The 17,382-nt window shown below is 40.0% G+C and overlaps 1 protein-coding gene across 1 annotated transcript in view; it reads left to right on the top strand.

The window, feature by feature from the left end:
- LOC123499538 (vesicle-fusing ATPase 1-like) overlaps positions 1-17,382 on the top strand; it is a 127,525-nt gene that overhangs the window by 77,111 nt on the left and 33,032 nt on the right. The window contains exon 6 of the mRNA XM_045247641.1: positions 4,482-4,668. Coding sequence (XP_045103576.1) covers positions 4,482-4,668 — 187 coding nt within the window. The remainder of the gene's footprint in view (positions 1-4,481; positions 4,669-17,382) is intronic.

Genomic DNA, 17,382 nt, shown 5'->3' with positions numbered 1-17,382 from the left:
AACATAGTGATGGAGTATTTTGGGGAAATACGCTAAAATATGTGGGGTACTTAAACCCACCGCAGTCTGGGACTTCCCCCCTCCCCACTCTCTGTACCATAAATTATAATAATAAGCACGGAAAAAGCCATGGAAAGTGGTTTCTTTGGTAAGGAAAGGTGGGTGCTGGCAACTTAGTACTATGGCGTACACAGGAACACACCCTCTCCCCTTCCATTTCAGTGTCCATGTGACTGCGATGGGAGGAAGATCTATTGAGTATCTTGCCCATTACAGGCAACCCCCGTTTAACGAAGGTTCACACAACGAAATTTCGCTATAACGAAGGTTTCATTTTAATACCATCTGCTCGTTTAACGAACACCAAACTCGCTTTAACGAAGTTTTATCCAGGTAATTTTTTTCCAAATTTGAAAGCCCCACTGTATCATGCAAGCTGACAGGCTTTTGAATACATCAGGAGCTGCTGGTACTAAGGCCTGCCTCAGGAGAAATCCTGAGACACCTATAGAATAAAGATCAAGATCAAACCTCTCGTGGACAACACAGGCTCTGCCGATACAAAGGCCTGACTCAGAAGAAATTCTCTGTCACCTGTAGCATCAAGATCACACGCACCACTCACTGCCCAGTCAAAACATAACAGCGTCACCAGCAGCTCATCTTCCTTAGTTCAACTTACCACCAAAACACCCTGCAATGTGGCCTAACGTTCCAGGAAGTGTCTTACTCTCGAAGTGAAGCTGGGTATTATTCACAGACAAGAGAGAGGCCAGAAAACTAATAACATTGCTTCCCACCATGGCTTGACTCCATCTACTGTCTACTATTTTCAAGTCAAGATACTCTATTAAGAAGGCTAGTGAGACCTCATCTTCCTTGCAAGCTAAAAGAACCACCAGAACTTGTGACTCTACAATGGATAAAACTGGAAATGTGGTACATAAGTTTTGTATGCAGTACTATGATGCGCACTTTGTTTACATTCCACAAGTTGCCGGTTAGTGTATTTCCCGTTTCACTTTCACTCCCTTTATAAAGTTAAGATCATCAACATTATAAAGTTACGTACATACATACATTAGTGTACATTATAATGACTTAAATTAAACTACCTAAATGTTTAACTTCATAATTTTTACTTTCATTAAACCTTTTACTGTACTATGATGCACTCTCACTTTGCTTACTTTCAATGGAAGTTCAAATCAGGGGTTATACTTGTTATAATCGGTTCGCTTAACGAAGTTTCGCTTAACGAAGTGTTTTTTAGGAACGTAACCCCTTCGTTAAACAGGGGTTGCCTGTATTTCACACCTTGCAAGCCACAATCCAGCCTTCTTTGCTTTACAATATCTAAACAAACGGTGCAAGTGGAAATTACAAGTTGTAACGACCATGCATGGATGGGAGACACCCTCGCCTTCGAGCGACTAATAACTACAATCACTGTAGGGGCGGCCAGGTGCCATATGAGTCGTACAGAATATTCTAAACATGCCTAAAAAGGATATATGATGCACATGGTGGTGTATGAGCACGAAATATCTAACCCAAATAAATGTACAGGGTCGTAGAGGATGAAAATGACATCTCTGGGGATTTTTGCCTTTTTCTCAGTTTCCACTTTTTATCATTCAAATCAAATCTTCTCCCACATTTCTCAACAGATTTTCAATTTTGAGGTATCATTTTGAAGCTCAATGAAGCTGCTACATTTCCACCTCCTAGAATTTGTAATTATTTTTTTTAAGTGCCGCAATATAATTTTATATAAAAAAATCGAAAAAAATTGGAAATTCATAGTGGTCATCAAAATAAAAAAAATCAAAATTCTATGAGGTGAAAAGTTTTGGTATATGACATAGTTCATATCAGTACTGACAAAATTGAAATATGTCCTCTAGTGACAAAGTTTATAGGAAAATTTTATTTTTTTTAAATTGACTTTTTATTTTTCACGCAATAATTTATGGGTCAATTCGCTTGTAACACTAAACTAACATCATGTAATAAACATTTATCAATGAAAAAAAATTACCCATGTACCTCTTTATTTTCGATTTTTCAAAAACCACCGGACTGTCCCCTTAAAGACTTGGAGAGAATAGGGATGAGAAGAAAAAAAAAAAGTTTTGTGTAGTGAGGCCACAGGAGGAGGGGAGGCATGCAGTTAGCAAGAGCAGAAGAGCAGTTAGTATGAAAATAGCAGTAAAAGATAGTAAGAGATACAACATTCCAGCAGAGAGAAAGAGGTTAGAAACGGTCAGTTGGAGAAGAGTTAAAAAGATTAAAAGCTTTTGATTCCACTCTATCTAATATGACTATGAGTGGAACCCCACATGCATGCAAAGAATACTCTCTACATGAGCAGATAAGGCCCTTCATGTATAGAGTTAATAGTTGGGAGGATGTGAAAAACTGGTGGAGATGCCTCAGAATGCCTAACTTCATAGAAGCTGTTTCAGCAAGAGATGACATGTGAAGTTTCCAGTTTAGATTATAAGTAAAGGTCAAACTGAGGATATTCAGTGTAGAATAGGGGACAGTTGAGCATCACTGAAAAAGAGGGGATAGTTGTCTGGAAGATTGTCAAGTTGATAGATGGAGGAATTAAGTTTTTGAGGCATTGAACACTATTAATTTTTTTTTGCCCCAATCAGAAATCTTAGAGGGATCAGAAGTCAGGCATTTTGTGACATCTCTGCAGAATCTGTTAACTTCCTGAAGGATTAGCCATCTCTGAAAAGACTAGGAAAAGTATAGGGTGGGATCATCAGTGTAGGAATGGATTGGGCAAGAAGTTTGCTTTAAAAGGTCATTAATGAGTAATAGGAAGAGAGTGTGTAAGAACCAGGAAGAACAAGTGAAGAATGCTGATACCAGTTACAGAGAGGAGTGTGGGGTAGACAGAGAATAAGGTGGAAAGATGTACTGAGACGTGACATGAGTAAACTTAGACTACAAGAAGAGAACACAATTAATAGAAACAAATGGAAGAAGTTGAGTGGCTGACTCTACTATGCAGTGGGGATAAGGTTCTATGAAGAAGAAGAAGAGAAGGAAGAGAGTGAGTGAATGGATTGGGCAAGAAGTTTGCTTTAAAAGGTCATTAATGAGTAATAGGAAGAGAGTGTGTAAGAACCAGGAAGAACAAGTGAAGAATGCTGATACCAGTTACAGAGAGGAGTGTGGGGTAGACAGAGAATAAGGTGGAAAGATGTACTGAGACGTGACATGAGTAAACTTAGACTACAAGAAGAGAACACAATTAATAGAAACAAATGGAAGAAGTTGAGTGGCTGACTCTACTATGCAGTGGGGATAAGGTTCTATGAAGAAGAAGAAGAGAAGGAAGAGAGTGAGTGACAGGACAGAACCCTGAGGAATACCACTGTTAATAGATTTAGAAGAACAGTGGGTGTCTACCAAAGCAGCAATAGAACAGTTGGAGAGGAAACTTGAATTTATTCTTTTAATATGATGTGGATTTTTCATGAGAATTCATGGGCTAAAGGAGGTATTTTTGGGTATCTCCTATCTGAAAACCCACCCATTAGGGAACCGTTACCCTGAATAAGGAAGCCCTTCCTACACTTGGACCGTGGCCAGGATTCAAACCTGTGTTCTTGGGGACACCTCGGATCCCAAAACGCACTTGGTTTCACTGTACCTTACACATAATGATCTGTCATTGATCAGCTGGTGGAAAAGTGGAACTGCCAAGTAGTACTCACTCAGTAAAAGTTTGGGAAGCACTGCTTTAGGGGCAATGATCTGTGTACTTGTATTTTTTTCTTGCCCATATTGAACAGCAATGTGAACTAAGATGGGGCACAAGTGTGACAGCACAAAACAGATAAAGCAAGACAACAGCTGATTGGGTTTGTTTTGCCAGACTCAAGCTCCTACCATTATGTCCCTCAATTGCTGGTATAATGCATTGGTGTGATTTTAGGTCTCTCTCAAGGCTGAAGCAAAATGTTTTATTGAATTGGTTGGCCATGCCCAGGGCGTGTATATAATTTCAAACTATTTTTAAGGAGGTTGCATGCAAAAATGATGATTAGTACATTGAAGCAATGAAATATATAAGATTTATTTAACTTCATCTATATGTCTTGGTGTAAAGTTTATGTACATTAGATTACTAGCATCTAAAAATTTAATCAATACATCTATATTAAAAACAGTTTACTTTTTTCAGTACATAACAAAGTGAATGATCTGCAGAAGTTTTACAGAGCTCATTGTCTAAAGTATACAAATTTCATTACTATTTGTTTTCAGTAATGCTACTCTAAAATATTTAATAGTTTTGTGCTTCATGATTATAGTGACTAGAACATTAAATTTTATCTCTTTAACCATTCTATACTTCATCCCTTCAGATATATCTATTATTCTAGATATTCTATTTTGTTAACAGGCATTTATCATATAACATTTCAATTTAAATGGGATTTCCGCTGAATTTTCAGGCCCGATCATCGCACACCAGTCTCTTCTCAGCCGACTGGGACTTCCACAAAATGGGCATTGGTGGTTTAGATGAAGAATTTATCCATATCCTCAGAAGAGCTTTTGCCTCCAGAGTCTTTCCACCAGAAGTTACAGAACAGTTGGGGGTTAATCATGTCAAGGGTCTTCTGCTATATGGACCTCCAGGTAGGCTTTGAACCTGCTTCTGGGTCTGTTTATTGGAATAAAAAAATATGTACTGATATGTAACAAGTAAGTTGAGTCTATTGTAAACATTATTGATAAAGATAAGTTCAAAAGTATCTAACAATTAACCATGTGACAAAAGCTATGTACTTATTGAATTGATAACTTACATTGCCAGGAATATTAGATTTTGCCTCTAACATCTCTTCACATATACAGTGAAGACTCAATACTCAAACTTAATTTGTTCCAAATGGCTGTTCAAGTATTAAAAAGTTTGACTATTGATACCTATAAATCAGGTCATTTGTTCCAATCTTTGCAAAACCTCAAGTTTATAAAAATTTCAATGTATTTCTTTAAAATTTTGATTTGTACATACCGTAAGTGAAGGCTGGTGATGGATAATTTAGAAGAGGAGGGGAGAAAGGTGGGGAGTAGGAGAGAGGTCATCAGAGGATGTCACTATCCATGAAAACATATTTTTTAATTTTTCTTCTGGTGTGATTCCTGTAAATCCACTAATGGAGTGCGGTGGCTCACTAACACTTGCACTCTCACCAGATTCCTTATTTTCGCCACTAATAAGCCTTTTTGGTGCCATCCTAAGTTTCTATATGAAAAACTACCGACATAACGCAGAAAAATATTGTTTATCCCAAGACTGCGGCAGGATTAGGGATGCGCACCGGCATCCGGTATACCGGTAGAACAGTAATACTGGTATTACCAGTAATACAGTATCAGAACAGTACAGTGGTTGCTGTGAGAAGGGAGATGACAGAACTTTCTATATGACCAAATGTGCAGCCGTTTGATTATCAGATATTTTCACCACTAATAAGCCTTTGATGTTAATGTAAGTTTATAAATTAAAAAATACAGATAGAATGCAGGAAAATGTTATTCTGATGACTGCGGCACCAAAAGTTACAACTGGTGGAGGGGGAAGGGGCACACCAAGAAGCCTTTGTTTACAACCATGGGTGTGGACGTTCGATATCAGGTATTTTTTTGAGTATTAAATCTAACTAATGCGTTCGAGTATTGAAAAGTTTGAGTGTTGAGTCTCCACTGTATCCATTATCCTAGATATTCTATTTTGTTAACAATAAGCATTTATCAAATAATATTTCAATTTAACCTCTTCTCTCCGGGCAATAGAAATAGCTCCTGGCACCGTATCCGCGCTAGTTGGAAATGGGCAGATACCTGACTCCAGCGTGGGTGGCAATACGATTGTGGTGCGCTTGGTTTGCTTACATTCTGGTGATTGGTTGAAAATCTGATAAATGAGCCCACATAACTGGTTAAAAATCGGATAAATGAGCCCGCACAACAGAAAGCAAACGAGTGGACATAATTCATAATGATCACAAAATCGAAATATCAAATACAGTGGAGACTCAATACTCGAACTTAATTTGTTCCAAATGGCTGTTCAAGTATTAAAAAGTTTGACTTTGATACTTATGAGTCAGATAATTTGTAATCTTAGCAAAGCCTCAGGTTTGTAAAAATTTTGGTGTATTTTTTTTTACAAATTTGATTTGTATATACCATAAGCGAGGGCTGGTGATGAATAACTTAGAAGAACAGGGGAGAAGGGTGGGGAGGAGGAGGATGAGTCACTATCCATGAAAATGTCGTTGTAACTTTTGTCCAGGTGTGATTCCTGTGAATCCACTAACACTTGCACTCTCTCTAAATTCCTTACTTTCATCATTAATAAGCCTCTTTGGTGCCATTGTAAGTTTCTAAGTGAAAAAAGTACCAATAGAACACAGCAGAATGTTGTTTTTCCAAAGACACGGCAGGACTAGGGATGTGCACCGGCATCCAGTATACCAGTATTACCAGTAATATGGTATCAGAAAGGTCTGCAAGAAGGGAGATGACAGAGCTTTCTATATGACCAAATGTGTGACCATTTGATTACCAGATATTTTCACCATTAATAAGCCTTTGGTGTTAATGTAAGTTTATAAATGAAAAACTACAGATAGAATGCAGGAGAATTTTATTCTCCTGCATATATATATATATATATATATATATATATATATATATATATATATATATATATATATATATATATATATATATATATATATATATATATATATATATATATATATATATATACAGGCAACCCCTTTAACGCAACCCCTTTCACGAAGGTTCATTTCGAAATTTCGCTACAACGAAGGTTTCATTTTACTACCATCTGCTCGTTTAACCCCTTCCATACCGCAAGACTGTTTTGTGGTACGTGCGTACCACGCGCAAAAGCGACCTCGTGGTACCGCAAGATGCCGCCGTGTATGCGTCGTACCACACAAATACATTTCCGTGTATAACCGTGGCCTGAATGCGGATTTTGCCTTTTTCATGCTCCACGTGATTCACTATAAACAAACAAACACTGGAAGCGTTATTTTTAGCCACCCCAGCGTAACAAAACCATCCCCCCCACTAGCCAATCAATATCGGAGTTAATTTTTCATGCATAAACTATAAAGCCAATCACTATTCTTTGACATATATTATTCCCACAGTCCCCCCAAGAACATCAGTTCTCTAGTATCGGCCGTGGTGAAACTGTTCTATTGCCTCTACCCTAATTAGAGATAATGGCGTCTGCTTCGTGTAGCAGCGATGAGGATTATCATAATTATGAGACAGATAGTGAGGATATACTGGAAGACTCTCCAGATGAATATGATTCAGACTATGATCCTGAAAAAGAAATAGGAGAGAGTGATAGTGACAGCAGTGTTGAAACCCTCTCGGCAAGTGAGGGGGAGCAGCCTAGTTATGACTGCCTCAGGGCCACCCTCACCAGGTGCAGAGTGTGTGGTGCTGAATTTATGATTAGTGCACAATTTATGATTATGTTTACGTTTTCTTTTATTAATAAAATGACAAAAATATGTTTAGAATAAAGTACATAACACTGAGTTAGAAAGAAATATAATGTGTAGATCTGGCCATGAGGCACGTGCGCACACGGGCAGGGGCCTGCGGTATAGGAGGGGAACGCTTTGTTTACATCGGGGGGTGACTGCGGTAAGGAAGGGGTTAGCAAACACCAAACTCGCTTTAACGAAGTTTTATCCAGGTAATTTTTTTCCAAATTTGAAAGCCCCACCATATCATGCAAGCTGACAGGCTTTTGAATACACCAGGAGCTGCTGGTACTAAGGCCTGCCTCAGGAAAAATCCTGGGACACCTATAGAATAAAGATCAAGATCAAGATCAAGCCTCTTGTGGACAACACGCGCAACACTCACTCCCCAGTCAAAACATAACAGCGTCAGCAGCAGCTTGTCTTCCCTAGCTCAACTTACCACCAAAACGCCCTGCAATTGGCCTAGTGTTCGTAAGAAGACCAGGAAGTCTCTTACTCTCCAAGTGAAGCTAGACATTATTCACAGACACGAGAGGCCAGAAAACTATAGCAGTGCTGGCCACCATCTTGACTCCATATTATACTGTCTCTATTTTCAAGTCAGCAGACTCTATTAAGAAGGCTGGTGAGACCGTATCTTCCTTGCAAGCTAAAAGAACCACCTGAACTCGTGACTCTACAATGGATAAAATGGAAAGCCTTGTGGAAATGTGGTACATAAGTTTTGTATGCAGTACAATGATGCGCACTTTGTTTACATTCCACAGGTTGCCGGTTAGTGTCTTTCCCGTTTCATTCTTCCTCCCTTCATAAAGTTAAGATCATCAACATTATAAAGTTACGTACATACATACATTAGTGTACATTATAATGACTTAAATTAAACTACCTAAATGTTTAACTTCGTAATTTTTACTTTCATTAAACCTTTTACTGTACTATGATGCACTCTTGCTTTGCTTACTCTCAATGGAAGTTCAAATCAGGGGTTAAACTTGTTATAATCGGTTCGCTTAACGAAGTTTCGCTTAACGACATGTTTTTTAGGAACGTAACCCCTTCGTTAAACGGAGGTTGCCCGTATATATATATATATATATATATATATATATATATATATATATATATATATATATATATATATATATATATATATATATACACACACACACACACACACACACACACACACACACACACACACACACACACACACACACAAGAGATCCTCATGATTCGACCATTTGCAGTTCAAATTATTGCCAATTCAAACTCAGTTAATTAATACCCAATCCTCAAGGTTCAACCGACTGACTCGCCAATTCAACATTCATATCTTGCGTGCCACCCACCCGTTCAAATCCGCTGCTGCCCCAAATTCGCTGTGCAAACCTGCCAGGCGGAAGTGTAAACAGACGCTACCCTGTGCATCGCTTAAGGCGGTGTCACACTAACACTTTTTCCATCAACTTTCTGAAGACTGTCAACTTTTGTCGGCGCTGGTCATCACACACAAGCTTGCTTCCGCCTTTGTTGCGTTTGTCAACTGTAAACAAACGTGGCAGCCCCTTCACCCCCAGCAAGCCATTGCTATTTTTTCATTGCTATTTTTTGGCCTTTAATGCTCCCTATGAGAAACTTTAAACACCTTTGTCCACAACAGAGCTGCTCATCTTGGCCAGTTGTTCCTTGGAAGTTCTGCCTTGGAACATTGCAATCCCAGAGAAATGTAAACAAACAACTGAACTACTTTTCACTTTTAGGCTAGGACAAAAAAAATATATATACAAATAAATTTACATCTACACTGCTGGTCAGAGCAGAAGGTGCAGTACCTGCAACATCCTGTGAAGGAGATTAATGACACAGAAAATATGTTGCAATGAGGGTACTCACCTAAACTAGTAATTGATAGGGTGCCCTCGTGCCTTCTTGACCTTTTCGAGTCTCATTGGAAGTGAAGCACCCAGGTGGTGAAGATACTGAGCGTCAATATTGTCCCATATGTCCTGAATAGTGGCTTGGAGGCGTGGGAGGGAGGAGGTATCTCTCTCCTTTAGCTTCAGTTTTATGTATGCCCAGAGATTTTCTATAGGATTAAGGTCTGGCGAATTTGCGGGCCAAGGTTTTAAAAGGCTGACATTGCAGAAATCAAATCAGTCAACAATTAACTTTGTCGTATGGCACGGTGCACCATCTTGCATGAAGATATCAGCATTGCACTTCTCCATACACTCATCTAACTCATTCAGAATTAGCTCAAAGTAGTTATTTTGGTTCATATGAACATTCTTAGGCAAAAACACTAATTTTCCAAGACCTTAGTAAGAAAAACAACCCCACACCATCAAAGCCGTTATGATCCACGCTACACAACACACACACTAAAACTAGTGTGTGTTGTGTAGCGTGGATCATAACGGCTACTACCAGGTCTGTGGTACACACGGTTTCTTTGGTTGTCTGTAACCTGAAAGCTTGCCTCATCTGACCAAAGTACCCTACGGCACTTATCTAAGTCCCAATCTTTGTGCTGAGACACAAATGCAAGCCTACTGTTTAGGTGACCAGGAGTGAGGTAAGATTTTGAAACTGCACGGCAACTGCGGTAACCCAAGTCACGTTTCACATATCTCCATACACTCCTTTCACTCACTCCAGCCAGCAATGCAGGATTCCTGGCCTGAATTCCTTGCTGTGTATGCAAGGGTTGACCTCTAGCTGTCTTCAGATAATGTTCAGAGTTCTTTGGCTCACAATGTGCTTACGCCCTTTAGGCTTGTAAGGTGGGGGCAAAGCATCTCTTTCTCCCTCATGATAAATTTTGGTCCAATGTTGAACAGTTCTGTGAGCTATGCCAGTGTTTGCATCAATTTCTTGATTTGACTTATTCTCCCTCACTAAGGCACAAATAACTGAGATTTGGGCCTTACTAATTAGTTTTCTAGGTCCCATAATAGGTAGTAATAGGGCACAATAATAAGCTCATGCATCCACAAAAAGGGACCATGAGGGGGCGGGTGAAAGAAAATTCAAATCCAAGCACATGAGCCACAGGCAAACATTGACTAAGGAAACATATCATCTTCTTTGACTACTAGAGCTACAGAGTTGTCAGATAGTGACATAAAGTGAATCCTGCCGTATGTTTAGGAGTTAAGAAGGGATGAATGAAATTTGGTCAGAATGGAAGTCGTCGTCCCTTTTGCGCTTTACACTTTGACCAGCAGTGTACCTATGAAGATTCTATTGATTTGAGATTATAGCATCATTCCAATTAACGCTTAATGTACGGTGATCGTTTCGGGACAATTGTAGCGTTGCATGCAGAGAGGCGGGGATCATTCCGGGAATCATGATTTTTCAGCGCTAAACTTTTGAATCTCTCCCCATCACTATTGGTCCTGGGGCAAGTGGAAGTCTCTGTCATCTTTTCTCGCTCGCCTCCTTGAGCCTTGAGACATATGTTCCCTCACAATAGATCATCTTTTCCCATTTCAAGGCAACATCTGGCAATCCCCGTGACCCAGAGTTAGGAAACGGTACTCCGAGTGATGTTATGTCAGTGTTACTTGGTAATGACATTGAGGGCAGTGGTGAAAAGGAAGACAGATTTTTTTTATTGAGACAGAAGAAAGTGAAGACTCCAGTAGTGATTCTGATAGTGATCTGGGAGACAGAGACCAACCCTCACAGCGACGTTCATAAACCTCCTCACGTACTTCCCACGACCAATGCGCTGGTGTGTGTCACCCATCGTTGCCTCTACAGGACTGTGCTTGTCAGCCAAGTCACGTCAGTCCCATTGCTAATAAAAATTGCCACATTACAATTATCATACAAATCCACAATACGTATTTGTAATATGTGGTTTATTTTTCTTTTTCTGTTTTGAACATTATTTCATTTGAGTTTGCATTTTCATGACATGAAGGTTCAAAAGTTCCTACTTTTACATCAAATTCATATGCGCAAATGGAGAGAGAGAGAGAGAGGACGGTGTTATCTGAGCTTGGAGGGTATTTCTTAGCGGCGGATTCTGCCATGAATTTTTTGCTCTGCAATAACGTTGGTGTGAGAGGTGATAACATGTTGAAAACTACATTTTTGTACTCAGAATAACACAAAGAAATATGCTTTTATAAGAAAAAAATATTTTTAGCATTTTTGACAGGTGTGATTTTTCCCCGCTGTAACAGACGGAAAGTACTTTAAGGGTTAACAAGAAAATTAGTTTTGTTATTAAAGTGTTAATTAGAAACCATAGATCTTAATTTGACTAAAAATTTACGCGAGAGGAAAACGGTGCGTTTCATCTGACTCAAGACGATGGAAAACCACCTCCAGCCCCAGCCCTAAGAAGCACAATTTCCTGCCTTTCAAAGATAAGCTTGAGCTTATAAGAAAGTGTGAGGCAGGTATAGTTCACAGTGTCGTTGCAATGCAAATGGGTGTGTCCCTAGATCAATGGTATCAACAATTTAGAAGACCAGGGACAAGTACTGCAAGATCACTGCAGTGTTTTTATTTCCAAAAATGTACTGTACAGCACCTTAATGTGTTTAATAAAACAAGTTAGATATAAATGAAACCTTTAATAGTACTGATTTAGTCTAAATTAGTGATTTTTAGATGTTATAGTGATGTTTAGAGGGGGTCTAGGATGGAGGATGGTCTCTATTCCCCATAATTCTTAAGTATGTTATGGGAAAAATTGCTTCACGATTTGAATAAACGCTGATTCGATCGATGAAAAACCGCCCTAACCCCATCAAATTGCGAGGATCTCCTGTAAATATATATATATATATATATATATATATATATATATATATATATATATATATATATATATATATATATATATGTATGTGTGTGTGTGTGTGTGTATATATATATATATATATATATATATATATATATATATATATATATATATATATATATATATATATATATATATATATATATATATATATATATATATATATATATATATATATACATACATATATATACAGTAATCGCCTGCGTATCCGGATTATAGCAGCCAAGGTCCTGACGGATACACGAAATACCCGGATACACGGAATTTCCTCTCCTAGCCCCTTAATTTATGAGAAAAAACATGTGCATAACCCAAATGTGTAAGGAAACAATGAATGAAAGCACATTAAATGATTGTGTATACAATAATGACTTCCTGGAGCATGATAAAATGATAACATATAAGATACCTGCTTCTCTAGAAAATGTAAGGGTTGAGAAGGTGCCATCAGCAATGTCATGGCAATCTGCTGTTTCACTGCTGAATTGGACAATATCTGAGTCATTATTAGTGTGTTGAAGTGAGATAATAATAGTGAAGTATTTATTGTTTGTTTGGTATAGCTTTCTACCTGTCTCAACATAATTTTTTGTAATAGTGTTATTGTGAGAGCTATGTCATGTAAAGTTGTGATGATGAAGGCAGTAAGAAAAAAAAGTGTTTGAAAAGATCTTAACAGTCTTATGATATAGAGAGATGATGGTTCCGGAACCCTCTAAGACTTAGAGGGTTCCGGAACGCCCCGGGTCACCCGGACCCCTAAGAAACGCAGGTTGGACTGCCCGGGCTGCCAGTCCGGAACCTTTTGGGCCGCCCAAGCTCGCGAGGTGGAGCGCTCTGTGGCTGTGACGTCACAATGTCAACAAAGATGGCTGCCCAAGTAGATAGCTACAAGTGCCATCCTGAAGTGTGCTTTGAACTCTTGGTTACTATAGAATGGAATGACTTGCTCCACATATCCCTCAACTCTAGTTGGTTCTTGATGTCTTTCTTGCTCTTCTAGGGGCATTTCAATCAAGTTATTGTTTCCTTGGACTATCATTATAGCAGCTTGCAATTCTTCCTCTCCAGCAAGAAACTTCGAGAAGAACAGCGAGCTATAAACTATTTAATTCAGGAGGAGACAGTGCGTGAACCATTTCGTCTAAGTTGCTCGCACAGGTTTGTTTACATGAGCCCCCTCACGCAGTGGGAGGCGCCCAAAAGCGTTGAAGAGCGCGCTCCGGGCGTCCCGGGTTTCCGGGCCGTTCCGGAACCCTATAAGAAACTCAGCCCTGGCAGTGAGGCATGAGGTGAGGAAGGGTCTTGGAGGGGGAGATAACACGAATGATGGAGGGGAGAGGGGAGGCCGGAATTGAAAGTCCAGCTGTCTCACAACAATACATTTGTTTGTTTGTTTCTAGTTGTCTTCTCTTCTTGATGTTTCTCATTCTAATTCTCATCAACTTATACCTGTTAGGCAAAAAATTAGAGAGCTAAATGACACACCTCCCTACTTGACTCCTGGCCACGTACTGTGTAGGGTGAGTCAGGCTATGACACAATCACACAAGACATTTAAAAATGGCTCCCTGATGGGAAGGGTATTTAATTATCAAAAAATAAACTATACCATCTGGTAATTTAAGGTCTGAAGATTTTGGAGATATAATATTAATCCCAAAATCTTAACTCCCACAGAATCAAATAAATAAATCCTGCATCTCCCTAAAGTCTGAGTTAGATTTTTTTGGCAGCTGGGGAATTCATATGATTCAGTAATTGCCTGCGTATCCAGATTATAGCAGCCAAGGCCCTGGCGGATACATGAAATACCCAGATACACAGAATTTCCTCTCCCAACCCCTTAGAAATTGAGAAAAAAACATGTACATACCCAAATGGGTAAGAAAACAATGAATGAAAGCACATTAAATGTATAAACTGGAACAAAAAATGGTGCATAAGCAGTGGTGGGATGTACACCCAACAGTAAAGGCGGCATCACACGAGTACTTTTCTGTCAACTTTCTTTGTTGCATTTGTCAACTGTAAACAAACATGGCTGACCCTTCACCCCCAGCACTCTGCTGCTATTTTTTCTTTACTATTTTTGGCCTTTAATGCTCTTTATGAGAAACTTCAGACAGCTTTGTCCACTCATAAACGTCAGAGTAGCTCATCGTGGCCATTTGCTACTTGGAAGTTCTACCTTGGAGCATCTCACAGATATGTAAACAAACAACTGAACCACTTTTCACTGCTAGGCTAGAACAATATATATATATATATATATATATATATATATATATATATATATATATATATATATATATATATATACAGTAAGCCCCTGCACTTGGAAAATCTCAGCTTGGCGAAATTCACTTTTGGCGGTAGGGTTGTCACAGACCACCGAGTACACGCTTGGCGATTTGAAATGAAACTTGGCGGTCCCCTGGTGGCCGCACTACTTCATATACAGGTGTCCAATTTATATGGTATAAAGAACTCGGTTAACGATCGACTACTTAACGATATTTCGCTCATACGATCCCTCCAAATTAATCCCTATTTTTTGGTTAACGATCGCCAAAATTCGGTTAACGATCGGATTGACCAATCGCAATCGCGATCGCAATCGCGATCGCAGCGCCTCCATCCACCCGCGGCCCGTGCAGTAAACACACCACAGTCTTTCCCGCTGTTTTGATTGTGCAACAACAACTCTATCACGCTCGCTCTAAACTTCTTTTTTTGTGCTTATTTGTGATCAAGTGAACTTAGTGATGGCTTCCAAGCGACCCAACGATTGTTCTCCACCGGGAGATAAGGCTAAAAATCGAGAAAGAGCATTGGCCTTGATATTAAGTTGAACATTGTGACTCGTCATGAGGGTGGTGAAGGGGTAAACTCTATTGCTCGTGCCCTTGGTTTATCTCAATCAACTGTATCAACAGTTCTCCAGAAAAAAGTACAAGTGAAGCAGCAGGCCAACCAAGTCACAAACCTGCACAAACACACAACAACTCGTAACAGGGAACCGATTATGGAAAAATTGGAACGTTTGCTGAGGCTATGGATTGAAGACCACACACACCGCCGCATGCCTCTTTCTACCCAACTCGTTACTACTAAGGCACTGAGCCTGTGGGAGGACCTGAAACCAGAATTCAACATAGGCGAGACAGTGTCCTTCAAGGCCAGTAAGGGGTGGTTTGAACGTTTCAAACATCGTGGGAGTCTACACAACCTCAAGGTTAGTGGGGAGGCAGCGAGTTCGGATCAACCGCTGCAAACGCCTTCAAGCCTTTGCTTAAAGAGCGCATCGAGGAAGGAGGTTATTCAGCCAAGCAGGTTCTAAACTTTGACGAGACAGGCCTGTATTGGAAGAAGATGTCATCGAGAACGTTTATAGCAAAGGAGGAGAAGTCGGCACCAGGATTCAAGGCATCTAAAGACAGGTTAACATTATTGGTGGGGGGGAATGCCGCTGGTGATCTTAAGCTTAAACCATGCCTTATTTACCATTCCCAAAACCCAAGAGCTCTGTCTGGCTATATTAAGGAATATTTGCCCGTAGTATGGAAGGCAAACAAAAGGGTGGATGACGACTGTTATCATGCAAAGTTACGTGACAGGATACCTCTCCAAATTCCTAAAAGAATATGCTGCCCAAAACAACATTGCTAACAGATTTCTCTTGCTGTGTGACAACGCCCCAGCCACCCAGAGAGCATGAATGACTGGGCAGATAATATTGAGGTCATGTTTATGCCCCAAACACAACTGCCCTCATCCAGCCGATGGACCAAGGAGTCATCGCTACTTTCAAGGCCTATTACCAGCGGCGCACCATGAAACAGCTGTTGGCCTGCATTGACACCCCTGACAAGCCGACCATGAAACAATTTTGGAAGGATTATAACATTAAAAGGGATCGACAACATCGACGAGTCATGGAAGGAGGTGTCCAAGTCGGCAATGAATGGATGTTGGCGTAATTTGTGGCCTGAGTGCGTGGAACGTAAACAGGAAGTCCCTGTCGATGTTACAGCAGTAAGGAAAGACATCGTTCATATCTCCCATAAGGCAGGCTTCAATGAGGTGGACGAGAATGACGTACAAGAACTGCTGGACAGTCATTCTGAGCCTCTCTCCAACGACGACCTCATGGAGTTGGAGAAACAAAATACTTTGGAGGAAATGGAGGAGGACAAGGAGCCTGAAAGAACCCTCTCCGTCAAGATTTTCGAGGAGATTTTTAATCATATTAACCAGGCCATACATCTTCTCCAGGAGAATGACCCCAACCCAAACCGAAGTAATGGCGTGACTAATGCTATAGAAAATGACATGAAAGTGTATAAAGAACTATTTGAGGCAAAGAAAAGGATGGCAAAACAGACAGTCATCTCATCTTTCTTCAAACCACTCACCGCCCAAGCAACCCCATCCACATCCCAAGCAACCCCATCTACCGATCAAGCAACTCCATCCACCTCCCAAGCTACCCCATCCACCTCAAAAGCAATCCCATCTACTTCCATAGGAGTCATCTCGTCGTACTTCAAAGTTCGTCCTGCTACCTCGAAAAAAACTCCACCCACTTCCAAAACAACTCCATCCACCTCCAAAACAACTCCACCCACATCCAATCTATCCTTCACATCCACCGTAACCTTGAGTGACGATGAGGAGAGCCTGGATGACCCACCCCCACTGGAAAACGTATTCTCTCAAGAATTTGAAGGGTTTGAAGCAGCTGACCGAGTTTGGGTCGGTGTGGGCATGATGAGATTTAATCCTCCAAGGCCCTGTGTCCCTCGGGGCACAAAACAACACACTACGCATATCACATCCACTCCTCAAGGTAAGTACTACCAATTCTAAAGGTGTAAATAACAACTAACAACATAGAAAGTGTCGTTTATTTACGCATCGCGAAATACATGTATGTAGTTGATAATTTCAAATCCCTCAGTTAGCGATCGT

The sequence above is a fragment of the Portunus trituberculatus genome, chromosome 50 (genome assembly GCF_017591435.1).
Source record: "Portunus trituberculatus isolate SZX2019 chromosome 50, ASM1759143v1, whole genome shotgun sequence".
NCBI lineage: Eukaryota > Metazoa > Arthropoda > Malacostraca > Decapoda > Portunidae > Portunus > Portunus trituberculatus.
The sequence above is the reverse complement of the archived record's forward strand: the minus strand, read 5'-3'. Positions and strand labels throughout refer to the sequence as shown.